Raw genomic sequence first — 23,123 nt, 5'->3', positions numbered from 1 at the left:
GGTGGCTACTTCCATTGCTCAGGTGTTGTGTGTTCATAGTCGTTCCATTGTGGATTTTTAGACTGAGCAAAAAGCCATACATTCAGGACATTCCCTGTGTCCTTAAAAAACAAAAAACCCAATCAGTAATGAGTCGGACTCATTATTTTTAATATTTTTTTTTTATCTTGAAGTCAATGGCAGATGGGTTTAAACAAAAGGTAATCTGTTTGTAATGTCAGTCCATCTGTTTTTGATAGAATTTTTTTTATTTATTTTTTTTGCTTTGAATCCATCAAAAACAGATTACTGGCTGAGATGTGAAAATAGCCTTATGGTATAGATGGCAATCTGATCAGCCTACATAAATATTCTTGGCGAAACAGTCACCCAAAGCTGGAATATAGCGGTACAGTAGATGCTTGCCAAAAGATGTTTGGCAAAACGGTAGAATATTTTCTGTACTTGCCTTTATATTTCCTGATAATTGAAAAATTGTTTAGGGGTTCTTCCATAGGTTTCTTTATATACTTGTGTACAAAACTAGGCTTGCATTGCTTATATACCTGTATACAAAAAGTGCTTTATACTATCCCTTGTGTATTAACATGTACTTTTTATGCATTTTGGCTTATTATAAACAAACAAGAAGCTAGGTGTTGGTTTGCCAGGGAATATAAGACTTGGGTGTTTGACTCATAAAGACAAGTACCAGCACAGGAGAGCATGTTCTTCAGTGCGAACATTGTTGGGATGAATTCACAAATCTTCATCTAATATTACACATAACTGTAGGTGAAGCTTGCCTTGTCTGAGCATGTTCAATGCCCAAAGTGCTACTGTTATTTAATACAATGTGATGGATATGTGAGCTAAAGTTTATAGATTACCCTGGAGTTTTTGATCTGCTAAGGAAATTGTTTATTCCTTTTTATAGGGTTGTGATCTATAATATTCCTGGACCTTTCACCACCTCTACCAACTTCCAACTCTTCCCTTTCTTTAATAAGTGCCGCTCCACTGATTCTGGCACAGTTTGATTTTTCTCTCTAGCCCCCACCATTTCTGAGCAATCAGTTTTGTTACTATCAGCACAGTTATGCTCAGGTGGGCGGTTCTTGTCTGTCTGCCCCTGCCTGACACTGCCCATCTGACAAAGAGCATAATTGCACTAAATGAATATCATTGATTGCTCCAGAATGGTTGGGGCTAAAGAAACAATTTAATGGCTCCAGAATCAGCGGATTGACACCTATTGAAAGATGCCAAGAACTGGAGTTGGTAAAGATGGGTAAAACTTCTGTTTAAAGGCTTTGGACTCCCTTTGTCAACGTCTTTTTTTTATTTATTTATTTTTCCTCCTTTTTTGCCCATTACAATTGAGAAACATCAATTTTCACAATGGTTTACATAAAAAAAAATGTTTGTCTGATGTAGCTTGCTTGTGGTGTTATGCACTGCATGTTGCTTTGTGTTGTTCTCAGCAAAATCAGTCAAAAAAGACCTCCGATAGCTGAGACCTTCCTGCTCTTCTTGTAAAAATGCCTCTGCTGCGCTTTGTGCAGCTCAGGATACCATCACAGAGAAACAGACAGTTCTTCTTGCCAGGGATGCAATCCTGTGATGGGAAATCCATGCACAAGGTTCTTGCATAGACAGGTCAAGGGGAAAAATTCAGAAATGCCATTGAGAGTGCACATAGAGCTGTATAGTGTCACATAAAGCTGTGTGCACATGGTTATGCAAACTAAACTGTGAAAGAGGAAGTAGGAGGTGGAAGCTGCGCAGGTAAAGTGAAAACTGAGCAGAGGTCATGTGATTAGTGCTAGGGAACGCCCCCAAGCCAAAAGTCTGAAAATAGGCTTGGAATAACTTAGAAATAATGGTTGCCGAATACATGAGAAGGAATGGTGGATGTGATTATCAGATTACTCCAGGAACTTAGTAACTCGTGTGCTCATATATTTATTTCTGCACAAATGTGTCCATAGCCATTAAAGTAAGTCTGCCACCTCCTCCATTAATATTCAGCTGTCTCCACATATCACAGTGATAAGCATACAAGCATATCTCTGATATATATTTCACATTAGTAGATTTGAAGAAAAGCAACTTTGAATTCTTATGAAGTCAATTGGTGCATCAGAGGCGGGACTTCAGCTTCAATACACCTAAGAAATATATGCTGTTTATGGCACTTTTGGAGATATGGGGTAAAAAAACAATTTTGAAATTTTATGCAAATGAAGAAGTTTGTCCACTAGGATGAGCTTTTTAGCTCTTGCTGGTCAAATAAGATTGGCGGTATAGCAGTGGGAAAATGAACTTTTACTGCATCGGGTGATGCAGGAAAGAGATGGTAGGGGTCTCAGCAGCAAGATCAGTGCTCCAGGAAGCTGAAGGCCCGCCTCCGGTGCACCATCTGCCTCATTTTTCTGTGCCACCCCAAAACTTTCAAAAATGAAGTATATAACAGAGGTAAGTTATTTATCAGAGCAATGTGCTCTTTAATACAGTGGTGGCAGGTAAACATGCTGATGGGAGTTGGCAGATTCATGATGTCATTGATGTGATATAACAATATTGCTATATCTCCATGAGTTATTTCCAGAGTGGCGCAGTGGCAGCAGTAGTGTAGAGATGAGCGAGTATTATTTGAAACGGTAGTTTTGAATAGCACGCTCCCATAGGAATGAATGGGAGCGGCTGGCGCGCAGGCGGTTAAGCGGCAGGACGCCGGCCCCGGCTGCGTGCCGGCTGTGTCCATTCATTCCTATGGGAGCGTGCTCGCATCGCATACATCTTTTTGCTTTCTTTAACAAAATAAATAGAAAATACATGTAACGCTGGGTTCACACTGGCGTCTGGTCTCCGTTCTCAGGTTGCATGCAGAAGAGGGAAGCCTGTCATGCCGAGTCCGCCCGTGAGCGCCGGTGAGTGTTTTATGCGCTCCGCGGCAAAAACAGTTTCGCCGCGGAGAGCATAAAACCCTCACTGGCGCTCACGGTCGGACACTTTTCAAGCTCATTCAAATGAATGGGATTGAAACATGCCGGCAGGTTTCCCTCTCCTGCCCCTGTTTTGTGCAGGAAACGGAAACCTGCAGAACGGAGTACGGGTGCAGATGTGAACAAGCCCTAACCCCATACATAGAATTGTGTTAAGAGCCATTAAAAAACACAGAAAACCTATGCTCTTGTTTTTTTTAGTGTCTATTATTTTACATATCACATTTATATTTGTAAATGTGGTTAAAACTGACAAATAATATATAAATGGTTGAATTCACATCTTTCTTCAGTTTTTCAGTTCTTCAGTTCATCTATACACCCTAAAAAGGAAGTCCAAACATGGACAGATCCTTGAAATAGCAGACACAAATGAGTCATGATGGACACCATTGGCTGTAGTGGGTCAGTGAGGTTTATTTGGTGTTTGCGCTTCCATTATTTCATTCAATTTTTATTCTAGCAAATTTTGTAGCATAAGTCACTTTTCTATCTAGCAGTTCAGAAAAAGAAGCCAAGTCTAGTTCAAAACTGATGCACTGATCAGAAGCAAGTAGGACCCCTTTATAAAACAGATTATGTATTTGTCATATACCAGTCATGGCTATTGTATAAACTGAAACCTTGGAACTAGTGTGAACGGAGGGTAAGCTTCATACGTCTAGTTTAATATACCTCTGTTTTTCCAGGTTAATCTTCTGCTTGTTTATCATTGAACTTTGTATTAGGTTTGTTTCCCTGTGACAACTTGGCAATATTTGTGTAATATTATGTTTCATATGTCTTCTTTAATGTTTTTTAAAGGGGTATTCCCATCACACTTGTTCACCAACCTGCAGGCTCTGTGCTCTCTTCACTTCCTGGTTTTCTCAGTACATTGGTAGGCGGGGTTTCACTTGTTCTGCTATCTGCTATGTTTGCAGTCAGTAATGAGGGATTGGTTGTAAATGCATTACCACAGTATGAAGCTGATGTAGCAGAGCTGGATTTGAGTCAGTTTGTAATACATACAGAGGTACAGAGGACTCCCTATCTCAGCCCTTATCAGCCAAATTTAATTAAACCGACTGATAAGTGGAAGAGCCGAAGATAAGAGTTCAGAAATGCCGAAGCTCTCACCTCCCCCCCTCCCCTATCTGAGAAGCTCCGTTACTTGTCAGACATACACAGCTCAGAGCTGCTCCCAGCACTCAGCCCCTCCCTCCCCCCTGAGAGCAGGCAGCCACATCACTGAGGGACTGAGCAGATAAGCCCGTGGTCTGGGGCCCGTGGTCATAGAAACACGTGTAAACAATGAAGTGAATGAATTAAGATAGCGGCCAAACAAAGCAGTTTTGATAAAGCAATTTATTTAGGAAAAGTCTTATATCCACATAAACTAGCAGTATAGATAGGATCCTAGTTATGGGACAACCCCTTTAAAGGAATTGTTCCACCAGTAAATATCATATTGATCATAAACACTGATCTGTGCCGTTTACATATTTGTTAAGAAAGGAGCAGAACTTCTATAGCAACAGGACAGTATAGCTAAGAAGACTTCTTCTATGGGCAAAATAGGAATATTACTGATTATTTCAGTTCTGGAACCCAGTAGTACAGTATCTGTCTCAGCCTCTTAAGGGTGACTAAGGCTATATTGACACAGCAGTGGCGAATGGTTAATACATGACCATTTTCTATACAGAGATTTATTTTACAATATAGTTAACGTCTTTTGACACAATGCAAAAAATTGGCATAGAAAGACAGGCTAGATCAATTGGATATGACGTTTTGGTCCTTAGACCTTCATCAGAAGTGATCTAGTGTGGTAGCAGGATCAGTATAAGTGTCAAGGCATGAGATTCTTATACTGATCCTGCTACCACACTAGATCGCTTCTGATGAAGGTCTAAGGACCGAAACGTCATATCCAATTGATCTAGCCTGTCTTTCTATGCCAATTTTTTGCATTGTGTCAAAAGGCGTTAACTAAATCTCTATATTCCTTTGATCACAAAACAGTGTGTGCAGCAAAATCTATTTTCACTAGTATATTTGGGTCGAAGGACCTTTTTTCGCTAGCACCACATATAATTTTAGAGTTTGCGGTACCATTGACTTTTTTGCCATTTTCTATACAAAGAGATTCTATGGGACTATAAGATAAGATAAGATAATCCTTTAATAGTCCCACCTTGGGGAAATTTCAGCGTGTTACAGCAGCATAGTAATACAGATACAGGATAATACAGAGTAATATGTTACAGACGTAGACACAGATAAGCTGAGAAGAGAAGATATACTAGGAGTCCATGGCAGCTAAGGAAAAACAGAAGAGAAAGAGGAAGACCTCATGGTCATCCTCATAATCATTAGTTCTCTGTGCAGAGAGCTCTTCGTTTGGTCTGATGTAGATTATACAGCCTGGTCGCGGTTGGAAGGAAGGACCTGCGATAGCGCTCCTTCTCACACTTGGGGTGAAGCAGACGGTCGCTTACAGTGCTGCCAAGTCCCATCAGGGTCCCATACATGGGGTGGGATTTGTTCTCCCGCATGGAGGTCACCACAGACAGTATCCTTCTGTCACCCACCACCTGTACTGGGTCCAAGGGGCTCCCCAGGACAGAGCTGGCCCTCCTGATCAGCCTGTCAAGTCTATTTCTGTCCCTGGTTGATATACAGCTTCCCCAGCAGGCCACACCGAAAAAGATGGCTGAGGCAACCACAGAGTTGAAGAAGGCCCTAAGAAGTGTCCCCTGGACTCCGAAGGCCCTCAGCCTCCTGAGCAGGTAGAGTCTGCTGTGGCCCTTTCTGTGCAGCGCCTCCAGGTGATCAGCCCAGTCTAGTTTATTATTGAGGAGCACGCCCAGGTACTTATAGGTCCTGACTATCTCAATACATGTTCCTTGGATCTCCACCGGGGTCGGAGCACCTCTCCGTTTACTAAAGTCCACCACCATCTCCTTGGTCTTCCCAGCATTAATCCTGAGCTGGTTCTGCTGGCACCATTCAACAAAATCCCGGTTTAAGTCTCTGTATTCCCTATCATCGCCATCAGTGATAAGGCCGACTATAGCAGAGTCATCGGAGTACTTCTGTAAGTAACAGCTGGATGAGTTGTGCCTGAAGTCAGCAGTGTACAGTGTGAAGAGGAATGGGGCAAGAACTGTACCTTGTGGTGCCCCCGTATTACAGATCACAGTGTCAGACACACAGTCCTGGGCTCTCACATACTGAGGGCGGTTTGTCAGGTAGTCTAGGATCCAGTTGGACAGGTGATGGTCCACACCACCAAGGTTCAGCTTCTCCCTCAGTAGCCCTGGCTGAATGGTGTTGAACGCACTGGAGAAATCAAAGAACATTATTCTCACAGTGTTCCCGGGTTTCTCCAGGTGAGAGACTATGCACATAGAAAAAGAAAATGAACAATATTTTTACAGACTTCTGAATAGACTTAAGTGGGATGTCTGAAAATGGGTGCCCCATGGATATAAATTATCTGTGAAGAGATGAAAGCTTCATATGTTTTTTGTTTTTTGGCCTATTTGTATTCCTGTCATGTGAATATAACCAGTTGCCCATACATCGTTTTTTTTCCTTTACTGTACATTTAGCTTGTATTCCGGTAGAGCTTCCTACACGCATGTTTAAACGTATCTATAGGGTTCCATTGTCAGACAGAGACCTAAGAGTCTTTATCTGCGCTATATATGTCAGTGCTAAACCACTGACTCCAATTCCTCTATTTTTCAACAACCCCACTCCGACTCCTGAATAGATAGCTGATAGCTTGGGTCAGTCAGAAGTAGAAAAGATCCTCTAATTCATTAAAAGTTAGTGATTTGTTTATTTTGTTTACTTTCATAGGAATTCAAGGAATCTAATTTTATACAATATTATTATTATTTTTTTTTTTTATTTTTTTTTTACAGTGAGTCTCTCCATAGTCTCATACAGAGTGTTATTGAAAATATTCAGTGATGCAATTGTCCATATACTGTTATGTCTCTAGAGCACATGGAGCTATAGAGGAGACTCTTAACAATTTTTGTGACAGAACGTTGAAGACGTTAAAATTATTCTTTAAGTTCTCTAGTGCAACAGAAGTGGGTTGGTTGCCGGTAAGATCGACATGGGCAGAGATATCTCCTTATGCCTAGACTCCTCTCCTTGTGTCCAACTCCTCTTAAAGGCCAAGGCCCCATGTAGTGGACTGAAGTGAAAAAGCAATGGGGGAAAAACCACAACAGAAATACATTGTGGTTTTTCCTGCATTGCTTTTCACAGGAAGTCCGCAGACGACTTCCCTATTATACTTATAGTGAAACTACCGGCATTTTCGTAGATATAATTGACATACTGCAATTTCCAAAAATGCAAAGCTTTTGGAAATTGCAGCATTACTACTGTGGGTATTTTTCTGCAATCAGTGGATGGGATTCGCTAGAATTCCATCCACTTTGCAGGGACTGTAATACTCCACGTTGTTTTTGCAACGTTTTCGCCATGTGGGGCTTTGGTTATAAGTTGTTACAGCGTTTCAGAGTAGAGCATAGCTCTCATCGTCTTCAGGGACCCTATCAGGATTTCATGTTGCCGTGGTTCAGGAAGCATGAACCTAATGTCAACAACTCTGCTTATTCCAAATGTTTAAAAATAAATAAAAATCTCAATTAATATACAACGTTGTGTGCGCTTCATAGAAACCTTACATTGTAAATACAACTGAGACAGTGACCAATGTAAATACATTCATGTTACAGTACATGACTGTTTAAAAATGTCTAGACTATAATAGTTAAAGGGGTTGTCCCATCACAAGGATCCTATCTATACTGCTTGTTAATGTGGATGTAAGACTTTTCATAAATACACTGCTTCAGCAAAACTGCTTTGTTTGTCCACTATCTTACTTTATTCATTTTTTGGGACACATCCCTTGACTTATCTGGTCATAAGTCAAGTGATGTATCTGCCTGCTCTGAGGGAGGAGGGGCTATGTGCTCGGGAGTGAGCCTGGAGGGGGGGGGGGGGTAGTTTACCCTTCGCTCCTGCCGCTGCTGGCTTCATGCCGGGCAGAAGCATAGCGATGTTGCTGGCGTCTGTGCCAGCGTCTACACTCCCCGGCATCCGCCTCTCTATTACAGCGGATGCCGGGTCTGTATTCACATATGCAAAGCCAAGCAGCGAGATGCCGCTGGCCCTGCGTGCACGCTCATAGACCAGTCTAGCCTTCCCAATGCGAATACACACCCGGCATCCGCCTTTCTCTATTACAGCGGATGTCGGGTCTGTATTCGCATTGTGAAGGCTAGACTGGTCTATGAGCGCGCACGCAGGGCCAGCGGCATCTCGCCGCTTGGCTTTGCATATGTGACCCCGCCCACCAATGACGCAACAAAGCCGGAAGAAAGAAGAATTTATAGCAACGAAGACTGGTGAGTATGCGACATGGGACAACCCCTTTAATTCCCCCTTCTTTTTTTTTTTTTTTTTTTTTGCACAGAATTCACTTTTTTGTTGTTTTAATTTCATAAAGCCATATGTATATTAATTAGGAAAAATGTCATTTTAGTTGCCTCCCTTGGCAGTATTAATCTACATCTGTACCTGTGTATATGGCGCTGGAGCCCTGTTATTCCTTTCATTATTTCCTATGGCTTTGGAGGAATATGAGTCACAGGCTGAGAACTAATAGAGGCTTGCTGACACCATTAAAAGCTTGCTTAACAACAGAGGATATGATGTGCCCCAGGGCCAATAAAGAGCCCTTGGAGCGTCATGTCTGCCAAGCACGCTGCCAGCTGTTCTGCTACTGCTTGAATAAAGAACAGTATTATAGAGAAAATGTCGCCATTATGATTGTGTTATTTGTTGAAGAGTATTAATATATGTGTACTTTTCTTATGAAGCTTCTCGGTGGTGTTTGTTAGGACAACATGGACAAGGCCTCTGCATACTGTCTCCCTGACAAATAGTCATATATTATGTATGTGTTTGTCATCTGCTCATTTTCTGTGTGTATGTATGTACCGTATATATGTGTATGTATCTATTTTTATTTATATTTTTTGCCTTTCTCTGCCAGGGCTAACCATTCCATTTACTTGGCACTGGGAAGCTGTCAGGATTGCTCATAGAACTTGAATAGGGGTTGTCATCCAGATTTTCTAGGGTCCTAAATAGTTCTTCTACCTACTGGGAATTCTGTGTTTGAACCTGTTTTCTCAGATATCCTGTGCTGATTATTGGTCATATAAGGTTTTTTTTTTTTTTTTTTTTGCAGGACAAATTATACTTTACCAAGGCATCTAATATTTCATACAATGTGCTGGGTGCTAAATTTGTATTTTTTATGTTTTCATTCCTACAAAAGTTTCTGTGCATTGCCAATAATTCACAGTATATATTAAGATCACTGGACTTCTATTACTGTAATAAAAGTATGCTAATGACAGACCTCAGGTGCCTTCAATAAGCTTCTTGTTGTCATAGCAACTGATCACCGCCCCCTTGGTCAGCAGTTGAAACCCATCTGGCAGTGCCCATGAGCCACTTCTGTTTAGATGCCGCAGTCACATTTGACTATGGCATCTAAAAAGTTAGCAACCACAATTGGTTGTCTCATGGATTATGCGGTATAATGCAGCTGACGCTGGTTATGTATTTAGAGAAACTCCTGAGCCCTCGCCATATCTTTATATCTAAACCAATCCTTATAGGTGGATAATGTCACTAGACAATACTATTCTACAAATGCCCATTGGAAAATCATTCCCTAACTGCCACCTATATTAAATTATCTCCATAATAAAATATAACTTTCATTGAGAATATTCCTAAAACAAGGAAGCCTAAAATCCCAGGATAAGTCTGCTGGTTTATGCTCCACCCCTTCTCTATTGAGAAAAGAGCTTAATTCACATGTTTCACTGATAACCCAATGTCTTCAGGGTGTTCAGTAATAACCTTCAGCAATAATCTCCATATCTTTCAGTCATTGTTATGACCTACTAGTATGTCCTATGGCAGGATGGGGTTAGAGGGGTTATCTGGGCACAGTTCTGATTCGCTCTGGAGTCTGATATATTCCATGCAGGCTTTTTTCTCACGCCTCGAGCTACGGTCAACAATTTCTTCATTGTAGTCACTAGCTGGTCTTATAGGATGGGGAGAGCTGCATCAGATATATCTGACTCCTTCTTAATGTGCCAGCTAACTGAACACATTTAAATTTTTAACAAAAATTTTAAAAAATGGAGCGTAAAATTGAGAACTGAGATTCTTTTTAGATGGCCACTAAATAGTGTACAAATGTCTGCTTCTGGCTACTTACACTGTACAGTCACAGTGGTCCATGGATATCAGTAGAGATGAGCGAACACTAAAATGTTCGAGGTTCGAAATTCGATTCGAACAGCCGCTCACTGTTCAAGTGTTCGAATGGGTTTCGAACCCCATTATAGTCTATGGGGAACATAAACTCGTTAAGGGGGAAACCCAAATCCGTGTCTGGAGGGTCACCAAGTCCACTATGACACCCCAGGAAATGATACCAACACCCTGGAATGACACTGGGACAGCAGGGGAAGCATGTCTGGGGGCATTAAAGTCACTTTATTTCATGGAAATCCCTGTCAGTTTGCGATTTTCGCAAGCTAACTTTTCCCCATAGAAATGCATTGGCTAGTGCTGATTGGCCAGAGTAGGAACTCGACCAATCAGCGCTGGCTCTGCTGGAGGAGGCGGAGTCTAAGATCGCTCCACACCAGTCTCCATTCAGGTCCGACCTTAGACTCCGCCTCCTCCGGCAGAGCCAGCGCTGATTGGCCGAAGGCTGGCCAATGCATTCCTATGCGAATGCAGAGACTTAGCAGTGCTGAGCCAGTTCTGCTCAACTACACATCTGATGCACACTCGGCACTGCTACATCAGATGTAGCAATCTGATGTAGCAGAGCCGAGGGTGCATTAGAACCCCTGTGCAAACTCAGTTCACGCTAATAGAATGCATTGGCCAGCGCCTCCGCCTCCTCCAGCAGAGCCAGCGCTGATTGGCCGAATTCCGTACTCTGGCCAATCAGCACTGGCTAATGCATTGTATTGGCGTGATGAAGCAGTGCTGAATGTGTGTGTTTAGCTCAACTACGCCGGTGGAGTAGTTGAGCTAAACACACACATTCAGCACTGCTTCATCACGCCAATAGAATGCACTGGCCAGCGCTGATTGGCCAGAGTACGGAATTCGGCCAATCAGCGCTGGCTCTGCTGGAGGAGGCGGAGTCTAAGATCTCTCCACACCAGTCTCCATTCAGGTCCGACCTTAGACTCCGCCTCCTCCAGCAGAGCCAGCGCTGATTGGCCAAAGTACGGAATTCGGCCAATCAGCGCTGGCCAATGCATCCCTATGGGAAAAAGTTTATCTCACAAAAATCACAATTACACACCCGATAGAGCCCCAAAAAGTTATTTTTAATAACATTCCCCCCTAAATAAAGGTTATCCCTAGCTATCCCTGCCTGTACAGCTATCCCTGTCTCATAGTCACAAAGTTCACATTCTCATATGACCTGGATTTGAAATCCACTATTCGTCTAAAATGGAGGTCACCTGATTTCGGCAGCCAATGACTTTTTCCAATTTTTTTCAATGCCCCCGGTGTCGTAGTTCCTGTCCCACCTCCCCTGCGCTGTTATTGGTGCAAAAAAGGCGCCAGGGAAGGTGGGAGGGGAATCGAATTTTGGCGCACTTTACCACGCGGTGTTCGATTCGAACATGGCGAACACCCTGATATCCGATCGAACATGTGTTCGATAGAACACTGTTCGCTCATCTCTAGATATCAGATGATTAGTTAGGGTATCGGACCACCTCCAATCTGATGTTGATCTGTTCTAAGGATAGGTCATCAATATCTTTAATCCCAGAAACTCCCTTTTAAGCGAGTGCCCGACGTGGCATAATTGCCATGGAAAAAAATGCAGCATTTTACAGTCACTACAAGGTGAAAGGGATTTTATTAAATCCCATCCATACCTTGTGGAAAAATACACGCAGCGGAGACGCTGCAATTTTCAAAACTGTCAGTTTTGTGTTTATCGCAGAATTTCAATTATAGGGAAACTGCCATTGTTTCTGTAGGTATAAGTATAATGAAAGCGCTGCAGGAAAAACCTCGATGCATTGCCACCACAGTTTTTCCTGCAATGCTTTTTTGCTGCGGCCTGCTACGTGAGGCCTTAGCCTTAAGCTTATTTCTACATTGTCCAAACTCTGTGCAGTACATTTTTGAGCAGGCTGACTGTAAGTCATCTGTTTATAGGGTATGTGGGGAAGGCAGCTTGGTAGCAGCAATCGTGCGGACCCAACCAGTCAGAGACAGGGATACAAAACTGTAGCAAACAGGTTTATTAAATAAATAAAATAAAATATATATATATATATATATATATATATATATATATATATATATATATATATCAGCAATTTAAATAAACCTTAATGTCAGGCATGAAAATGGGTAAAATAAAATACAGCCTTAACCTCAGGCAAAAGGAGTGAAACAAAACCCTGCTCGTCTGAGCATTAACTAAATAATACATACTAACTGTACAGGTGGCTTACTACCAGCCACACGAATCAACAAAAAGAGCACAGTACAGTCTTACCAGACTCAATGTCAGGACAGACCAAGGCACTTCCTTTCCTCCCAGGATCTGCGCTGAAGGCCCAGTAATGAGCCTAGGACCCACAGGACTGGGCTGAAGCCTACTCAAGACCTGCCCTGGACCATACATAAGTCAGAAGCCTGGGGGGGGGGGGGAGAGGATATACTATGACTCCCACACTCTGCCTGTCACTTTCTCACAGGCACTACAGGATTGGTTTGCGTTGGATAAACAATCATAGTGGGCAAACAGCCATTTACCCTTCCATGTTCATAGTTTGCATGTTCATGTTCATAGTCTGCATGTATGGTTCATGTACATATCAGTAACTCATATAATATATTTCTTTTAGTATCAAAGCTTTCGAACCCAATTCAATATCACTGGCTGCCACTGCAGGGTCTGGATACATGCTGTAATGCCATCAGACATCCCTGTATTGCATGGTGGCTATTCAAGCAAACATTTTAGTGCGCTTGTTTGACAGAACAAAAACAAAAAAAGATCTCATCCAGTCACATGGGGTTAGGAGCGTGTGACTCAGATGGGGTGTGTGTCCGAAGGAATGTGCAAGGGAACACGTGGAGAAATGCTGTCTGTTCCAAGAACTATGTGATCAAACTTAACGTTGTCCAAGTATCGCTGGGCTTTTTAAATAAGCAAACACTTACGGTGATATAAAAAGTATTGATAATAGGAAATTTGGGTGTGTTTTATTCGTGTGCCAAAATGTGCAATTCAGATGTTTTTGGTTGAAGGAAACCTTGGAAAGATGTTACATAATGTATGAAAAGCAAAAATAATAATTTGTTCCACCTTCAGTAAAGGTAGTTTGTTTCACCTTCAGCAAAAACCATAAGGCACAGCTTAGAATGGGACACTTTGTGCCAAATTTTTGGCGATTTTTTTTTTTTTTTTTTTTTTTTTTTTTTGTCGTAAACTTTGACTAGAAAATATCTAAGGTTGGAGCCCCATGCGGTGTAAACATTGCGGCAAAAACTGCAGTGTTTTACAGTCTGTGCAAATTTGATGAGATTCTAGCGAATTCCATCCACACAATGCAGAAAAAAATGCGCAGCCGTAACTCTGCGATTCCCGAAACTGTCGCAAGACAACTCTTCTGATTATCCCCATTGTTTCTGAGGCTAACCGCCTGAAACACCTCTTAGAGAGGACCTTTCATGTCCTTGGGCACATGTGGTTTTATATACTGCTAGAAAGCCAACAGTGTGCTGAATTCAGCGCACTGTTGCCTTTCCCGTTATGTGCCCCGGGTGTTCCTGACAGTGTAGCTGGGTTGTGAGGAACGTCCCTCTTGGCAGTACTGATCCATAGCTCTATACTGTTAGAGCGTATGCTGAGCTTTGAGGAACGCCCCCTAGTACTATTCTATGGATGAGTACTGTCAGGGAAGGGGGGGAGATGTTCCTCACAGCTCATAGAAAAAACACTCACTAGCTCAGACTTAGTATTGTGGTCACACCTAGAATCTGCCATAAACATGGCATAAGCATCTACTTTGAGCTCTAATATTTAGACTTTCTAGACATGTGGGTGTGGTTTAAATGCATTATGTGCATATCAATGTAGCCCTGCAGAAAGATAGGTTAGGGTCACCTGAATCAAATGGTGTTACCCCTTTGTGAATCAGTACCTTTATTGCCAAAATATCACAGTTTTTGTTGCTATGCAAATGATCTCTTTAGAGCAACAAGGGCCTTGCCTCTTACTACTTTGGAGCAACAAGGTCCTTGCATCTCACTACTTTGGAGCAACAAGGTCCTTGCCTCTTACTACTTTGGAGCAACAAGGTCCTTGCCTCTCACTACTTTGGAGCAACAAGGTCCTTGCCTCTTACTACTTTGGAGCAACAAGGTCCTTGCCTTTTACTACTTTGGAGCAACAAGGGCCTTGCCACTTGCTACTTTGGAGCAACAAGAAAACCCTCATAGCTCCAAATACACCCGAAAGCTGGTTTACAGACATACTCACATTTCATGGTGTTTAGAAGCCCAAAGAAAAAATGTTTAAATGAAACCTCACTGTGATGTTTGGTCCTGTGTGTTGTGCATCTTCTACTACTTAGACCAGATCCCTAAATTTTTGACCATAGGAAAACCTAGGCATTTATGAGTATAGCCGTATAAATCGCCCGTGTATAAGGATGATGTTTGAAAATCTACTACTCTTGTTTCACATTAAAATTAGTCTAAAATGGATACTTCCTTACTTCTCTATTTATAGACACAGACTTCTCACTTCCATTCATCGTCCTTTTCCATCTGCTGTAGTTGTTTGGGTTGAGAGGGAAATGGTTTAACGGTAATTTCACGTTGTGAATGCTACAGCTGAGAGGTCACTTCCTTCAGGTGTATGAAAGGGACTGTTTGTTGCTGCTGCTTTTTCTATACAAGGTGTAAATTTAATCTTGGTGGTAGCGGGTAGACTGGAAACTATAACGTTCATTGAGACTCTGTGTTTCCTGCCGGTGCCGCATCCCTTGTGAATGCTCAGTCTGATGAAAGCCATATATTATAGCGTCTGTCTGAATATAGACCATGGTATACTTCACCTCACACAGATGTGACTTGTGAATGTGGAGTGTGAATTATTCCTGTTCTTTTCAAAGGCAGAAAACCCAGAGAAAAACACTAAATGTTCTTATCTGTGTATAAAGATTTGGTTGGATGCCATATCATGCCTACATATTCCAAAAAAAGGAATTTGGGATAAGTGCCTCCGCTAAACATTACTGCAAGCTGAAGGATTCCCCTACACTTTATATTGTGCAGTATTTGTTAAACTGAAGACTGTTTACTACACTTCATTGTTCTTTTTGTCTGTTCATGAAGAAACCATATGTCTATAAATTTGCTTAAAGGGGTATTCCCACGTCGCATACTCACCAGTCTTCGCTGCTGTAAACTCTTCTTTCTTCCGGCTTTGTTGCGTCATTGGTGGGCGGGGTTACATATGCAAAGCCAGCGGCGAGAAGACGTCGCTTCTATGCCGCTGGACCTGCGTGTGTGCTCCCAATACAGCTAGGCATCGGACGTACAGCCTTCACAATGCAATACAGACCCGGCATCCGCCTCTCTATTACTACAGGAGCGTAGCGATGTCACAGGCACCTGTGCCGGCGTCTAAAACTCCCCGGCATCCGCCTCTCCATTACAGCGGATGCCGGATCTGTATTGGCAGCCCCCCCCCCCCCCCCAAAAAAAAAAAAAAGTGTAAACAACCCCCCCTCCAGGCTCGCTCCCGTGCACTTAGCCCCTCCTCCTTCCCCCCTGAGAGCAGCAGATACATCACTTGACTTTTGAGCAGATAAGTCAAGGGATGTGTTAACAAAGAAATGAATAAAGTAAGATGGTGGACATACAAAGCAGTTTTGCTGAAGCGGTGTATTTAGGAAAAGTCTTACATTCACATTAACAAGCAGTATAGATAGGATCCTTGTGATGGGACAACCCCTTTAAAATCATATGTAGCAGCCTAGAAATTGTGGGAAGAAGATTGTATCCCACCAGCTAGACTTGGTACTATAGCCATGGGCCAGAATCTCCTTTTAGCTTCCCTTTGCCAGTGCATTGGATTCACATGGTCACTGGCCCATTAACTTTACATGCATAAATAATGAATGTGTGTGTGTGTGTGTGTGTATGTGTGTATGTATATATATATATATATATATATATATATATATATATATATATACACACACACCTACTTCTAGCAGTAAAAGTAGATGAGTATTTCCAGCTTACCCACCCCATGTATATAGCTTGTTTAAATGGGAGCCTAGATAATAGTTGTCACCGAGGACTCTCTATATGGGGCCACGTGGAAGTATAGTAAAAACGCCTGTATGACTGCCCTCTAGCGCTACCTGTTATTGTAGATGCTGTATTACTTTTTTATGGCCGCATTGATCCCTTTTAATATATAGATATAGAAATGAGGATTTGGTGAGATTTGTTCATATTTGTAGATTTGCTCTGTTCCGCCTACGTAGGATTCATTGTGCAAACAATGGCTGTCAGAGCAACACCATAATAATTATCTAGCGGTCTGGGGTAACGCTCAGCCTGTTGATCATAATGAGACCCTGAACATCTGCTAGACTCTGGTAGTAGGCCGGCAGGGAGACAAGTCTCCATGGTGATTTATCTTACATGGGTTTACTGTATAGAAAGGAGATGGTGTCGATTGGGAATTTCGTTTAGTAGCTCAGTATGTAGCAGTGCTGGAAATGTATTCACTGGGCTTAAAATGTTTAGATTACAATGCTGCCCTACTACATTGCATCTAAGGATAGTGAATGTGGTCACTTTGTGACTGGCAGATTGTCGCAACCTCAACCTGATAGCATAATCCAGCCCTGCTTAGCTGTTTGCACAATCGCATTCATTAGATGTGACTGGTGTGACATTTGCAATTTTGATGTGTGACCTGAAGCTGCCATGTACTCCTTGCCTTAAAGGAGTAACATAACCAAACTGCATCGATTCACAAAAGCACTGTTAGGTTAGAGTCGACTGAATCAATCTGCATGGCTGAGTTGATATGCCGGAGTCTGGTGACATTCCCTTTAACAACATAGTGTATTGATTCAAATTTGGATCATGATCGTATATTGTGATGTATTTTGAGAGTCTGAGATCTGATTTTGTCACTCAAAACATGTGTGGAGTTGCCCTGCGTTCAGATTATCAGTTATTTGAGACCGTGTTACATCTGCCTGTACATATTTATGCTATACGCACATCGGAGGGGGGATTCATCAAGACATATTCTATGTCAATCTTGATAATCCTGACTCCAGGAAGATTATAGCTCTTTATGATGAAGGCCTTATAATACATCAGGCGCATCTTCCAAGGGGCCATGCGCTTAACTGAAATCTAGCCCTGCTCATGACTGGGGTAATTTATAGACTCCATTTATGCTAGCAAATGACCTTTTTCAGAAAACATCAACGGTGGTGTAAAACTTAGATGAGAACTACTTTGTCACAAGTGGCTTAATTGTAGTCTTCCCCCATTACCTTTGACTTATTGATATATTGTAAGGCCAGGGCCCCACAAATTTCTCTCTACAGTTATTATGATGTGCATGCATCTGTATGTGACCAGATGTAGGAAATAAAGTAGTGATAATGGTAAGGTTTATATTGCATGTGCATACTCTTCCTTCTAATGGATTGTACTGTAGACCAATGGTGACACATTTGTACACAGGATGTTTCTGGGTGGCTTCTGAATACCATGATAGTAGATTACTGTAGACCAGTCTAATGTGTCTGATAAGTCTGCGTTCCCCGGACACTTGTGAGATTTTGTTACCTATGGTGACATTTCAGTATCCTGGGGGTTGGTGAGATGATTTCATCACTTCTTCCTCTGTCATAAGAACCATCTGATCCTGTACACAGGCACACATGTTCATTCCGCAAGATTAGAGTTTATTATTTCATGTATTCATGTAAACTTCCTCCTGCTTCACTCATTGATACAAAGAGGCTCATAGGCAGCATTGCCTCCTATCAGCAACATGACATGGTGACACAAGGCAGAAGTGATCTTTGTCTTCATCTGAAAGGCTGCACTGTTCATATGTGCCTCCTGGCCCTGCTATTCACATCTGCTAGCATAGAGGAAGGAGGAGAAAACAACACTAGTGGGAGAGCAATGTAAACCTTTTATATATTGTTCACCAAAGCTCCGTTCAACCTGCTCTTGGTTTGGGGAATTTTAGGTAAACTTTCTGAGATTATCAAACTGTAAAGCCTATAGATGCCTAAATATGTAAGAATACAAAACCTCCTGGCCCTGTGTACACAGCACAGCTGCAGACACATTATATCACCACAATGTCATTGTCACATGACTCCAGTGCTGTAGGTCGCTTGTATTCATCTCTGTATTAAACCAGTATAAACTTGTCATCTCACCATGAAACAGACATGTGGAATTCAATGGAAGAGCTACAGTCACTAAAAAGAGGAGGGGACAAGGGATCAAAGGCTAAGGCCGCCATGTTGCAGAAAAAACTGTTTTGTTTTTGTTTTTTGTTGCAGATTTTACTGTATTTTTATTTATTTTTTTATATCAACCAAGGCCAGTGCATTTAAGAGAAGGAAAAAAAAAAAAGAGTTTCTTTTAGATTTCTAATTTCCTTTCAAGCCACTCTTGACTTTGGCTCAAAAAACTGCAGCAAAATCTGCAAGAAAAAAAGGATTCTTAAAATAATAGCATTGATCGGGCATAGCGTCTGATGAAGCCATTATATGGTGAAACAAATTGGGCATGGCGTCTTACTCCCTCTGAGTGGTAATGTTACTGGGGGCCCCCTCCTCTGACTGTTATGGCATCAGGTATGTTATTTTTGGCTATTGTTCATATTTGGCCATATATTTGAGCTCTAAAAATATTATATTTGGCTACCTCTATATGATCATTGATTTAATCCCATATATGAGTATACAGGATTGTTCATCAGTAGTTTATTAATCATATTTTTATATGCTTGTGGTTATACATTTATAACCAACTTTGATCCTATCCTATAACTTGGGCTGTATCTATTGCTGTGTCATTATACACTCCTGTTTTGAGATTTATTGCCATTATACACACCTGATACTTGTTCATCTTTATTGTAAGCTATATTGCATGTTCTTCTATTAGTAATTACTCTGCTTTATCTGCTATGACTAGTGATTTTGGTGCTGGCTCTAGTTAATTTCCCTTTTGGGTGGTGGGTTTTTGGCATTACAGTCGCTGTTTGTATGTATACGCTCTTTTGTGGTGATTTTTGTATGCTATATTTATTGGTTACTCATGTATTTTACATGACTTCTCTCCATAAACCTTTTTTCATTTGTTGTCTTACAAATTTCATTTACTGAACTTTGATTTATATTGAGGAGTGGTATTTTGATTGATCGGACAATGTCAGACTATGTTCGGAAACTCCTACAACTAGTAGCCCCAGCTGTTAATTTATTCATATACTTCTAGGAGATATATCTGAGGAATGGCACAAAACTGGGGTCTAAAAACAGATGCTACAGAATTTTAATTTCATAAAGCATATAGTTCTTCATTACTAAACATGGCAGGAAGCATCAGCCTTCAGACTCACATAAGGCTGACTCTTCCTATTCTGTAGAAATCACTTCTCAGCAGTCATCTCATCATCATCGAGATTACAGTGAAAGATAACACTACTATTAGAAAGGAAGATGGCATGGGGTACACTACTTTGCGTGGGTCACAGAACTTAGGCTAGGTTCACATCAGCGTTCGGGGTTCTCTTCAGCCCCCGAACGGAAACCTAATCTGCATAAAAAAGTGGTTACCTTAGGAAACCCGCAGATCTGCTTGCAGCGCTATTCTCTCTGCATATTTCATGCGGAGAGGGGAACAGAATCCCCGAATGTAGTACAACCTCTGGTGTGAACCCATCCTTACCTAGAACACCATAAAGGTCAGTTTACATCTGGAGATTGGAGGTTAAAGCAGTTGTCCACTGAAAATAACTGTAAAAACTACTGGGGTGCTGTACCATAATAAATACTCATCCCTTTAATATATCTAAAAGCATATCCTTAAACCGATGATAACAGAACACCAGGTAGGCTGGATTCCCGTACAATGAAATCAATAGCAAATGGCATTCAAATCTACGATCTCAAAATATAACATTAGAAAAACAAATGTTTCAATGTCTGCATACATTTATTAGTCAAAAGAAATTGCTCCCAACAAATACATTGGTAGTTAAAATGTGGTTTTGTAATACATGCTGCATACAGACATGATAAGATCTCCCTCTACCCAACTGTGAATAGAGTGAAATATCAGTAAGTTCTGACCGTTGTGACTGTCTTGTGACAAATATTCCTGAGGTTTCACATCACTGTTGCTTCGATAGTGACTTGCTGTGACGGAATTTCCCACACATTGCTATTTACAGGCTGATTAACTTCTTCTATGCGTTAATAAAACGTTACATTCAGCCTCATAACATATTATTATTATTATTATTATTATTATTATTGTTTATTTATATAGCACCATTAATTCCATGGTGCTTCACATTTGGGGGTTACATACAGTATACAAAATATACAGGTAGATATAATACTAACAATGACCGATTGGCACAGTTGGATAGAGGGCCCTGCCCGCAAGGGTTTACAATCTATGAGGGAAGGGGGATAGAGACAGAAGGAGAGGGGGAGACAGTACAGATGGCAGTGAGGTGCTAGTGTTATTGGAGGTTGTAGGCCTTCCTGAATAGGTGAGTCTTCAGGGCCTTCTTGAAGCCTGTGATTGTGGGGATCAGTCTTATGTATCTTGGTAAGGAGTTCCAGAGTATGGGGGATGCATGGGAGAAATCTTGGAGGCGCTTGTGTGAGGACTCTTAAACCCTGAAATGCCATTACTCCATCTTCCCATACAATTTTTCTAGCTTGGTTACGGGAAGGAGAGGTTATCCAGCAAGTGGTGTGTGTTGGATTACGATTTTGTGAGCTTTTTAGTAATATATCTGTATTGCAGGGTACAGATATTTATTGTGAATATTGAGACTATTGCCTTTGGCATTATGGTGAAATAAGGACTCTAGAGTCGGCTGCACACTGTATGTTCTTGGTGAAACTTGGTAGGTTAATAATATGTTGAAATAACTTTCATGAAAGTAAAAAGTTGTGTTCTTTCATATTTTGTAGCAAATATATTGTCAATTTATGTATATAGTTAGAGTAAAATCAGTCTACTTGTTTTGTCCTTTTGTACCTCTTTGTATTAGACCCCTTTTAGGTTGTACACCAAGCTTAAGTCACTGTTTCTCCAACTGGTGCCCACATAGATTACGGTTATAGGGTGTTACTGGAATAAATGTACCACTTCTTTCAAGATGAAAAAGGAGGATGATGAGATTTTGCAGAATTCATGTAGAGATATCCGGTTTGCAAAGACGTATACACTCTGCTTCTGCATATTGTAGAGCAGTTTCTTGAATAGGATTAAGTAGTTTGATTATATTTATTTCACTAAGTTTATTAAAGAAATATAAAACAAGCAATAAAATTAATGTACGTCAATCATTAATTGTTACCACTAAAAATATTTGCAAGAGACATATACATTCTTGTCAAGTGAATTTTACGTCCTGGGGCACATAATCCAAAATAACCCCTGGATTACTGTGTAGTTTTGTGTGCTTGGGTTTCCATTCTTCAGGTCCGCTTTGGGCCTAAAAAAAAGGAAAGCCAATTTGCTTACGTAGCTGGGTTACCTGGGTTCCACCCGAAAAAAATGCACACCGGAAAGTCCTGCTTGCCAGCATTTTCCAAGCAGATTCGGGGACAGAATTCCCGAACGGAATCCAAGCGCTGGTGTGAACCCAGCCTTGACTTGGAAAAGATGCTGAAGGAAACTAAAGAAACATTGTCAATAGGTTGATGCACAGTAGTCTGGTGTGTAGTCTGGACTGCTGATCAGTAATAGCTGATCTTTGTTTAATAACTTTATAACTGTTCTGCAATGTTAACTATTGATCAAACAGCATTACATTGCATAAAAAATCAAATACATTATACATTTATTAGAAGGTAGAAAGAGGACTAAATTTGTTAGCAATGTTTAAGTCTCAATTATTCACTGCCTGGCCATGGAGATGATGTTTCTTTTGGGATAAGTCTCCGGTGCTGGAAGTAAAGCTTTGTGGTATCAGCAAGTCTACAGTGAACAGCTCTGCAGGTTCTTGTGCATCGATCACACAAATGCCATGTCAGCGGTTTCTCTCTATTTTCTTGCTGCTTAGTTCTTTAATATGGGGAAATGCATCAAATATTTTTCTCCAGTAATTTATAATTTAACGTTAAGAGCTGTGAACAAAGTATTGTATGGATCTACAAGAGCTGGTGTTTAAATTATAATGTTCTTCTTATAATTTCAGCATGCACGGGTATGGATCCCAAATTCAGAGGAAGTTTGGAAATCTGCTGAAATTCTGAAGGATTATAAACCAGGAGACACTGTTCTTCACCTACGACTTGAGGAAGGCACGGTATGATGAAACTAGGTTGACAGAGACGTCAGCTTAGATGTGATATGTTACAGACCATCCGTTGTTCTGTTCATTAGCTGTGATAGGTGTCTGTCATGGATTCTGAAATGTGCTCATTTGCACTCCTATTCCTGATATTACTTATCCTAATATAGCATCTGGGTTATGTTAAGAAATTAGTGGCATTAAACTGACAAGAATAGTGAGCTGTGCACTTGATGTATGTAAGCCATACTTCTCAGCTGTCCTATTTTGTGTGGCCTGTCCTTGTATATAATATCAGATTTTCCCTGTGGCTATTGGTCTCTGGTCTTAGTCTAGCTATGTGAATAAGTCCATTTGCTATATATACAAGCATCTGTTTAATTTCTAAATATATCATACTATGTCTTCACATAAATGCA

The 23,123-nt window shown here is 41.1% G+C and overlaps 1 protein-coding gene across 9 annotated transcripts in view; it reads left to right on the top strand.

Moving 5' to 3' along the window:
* The window catches only part of MYO5A (myosin VA), a 117,924-nt gene that overhangs the window by 19,264 nt on the left and 75,537 nt on the right, over positions 1 to 23,123 (top strand). For all 9 annotated transcript variants that reach the window (XM_075273455.1, XM_075273453.1, XM_075273454.1 and 6 more), the window contains exon 2: positions 22,609 to 22,719. In XM_075273455.1, coding sequence (XP_075129556.1) covers positions 22,609 to 22,719 — 111 coding nt within the window. The remainder of the gene's footprint in view (positions 1 to 22,608; positions 22,720 to 23,123) is intronic.

The sequence above is a fragment of the Leptodactylus fuscus genome, chromosome 5 (assembly GCF_031893055.1).
Source record: "Leptodactylus fuscus isolate aLepFus1 chromosome 5, aLepFus1.hap2, whole genome shotgun sequence".
Classification (NCBI taxonomy): domain Eukaryota; kingdom Metazoa; phylum Chordata; class Amphibia; order Anura; family Leptodactylidae; genus Leptodactylus; species Leptodactylus fuscus.
This window is presented reverse-complemented; position numbering and strand designations above follow the sequence as displayed.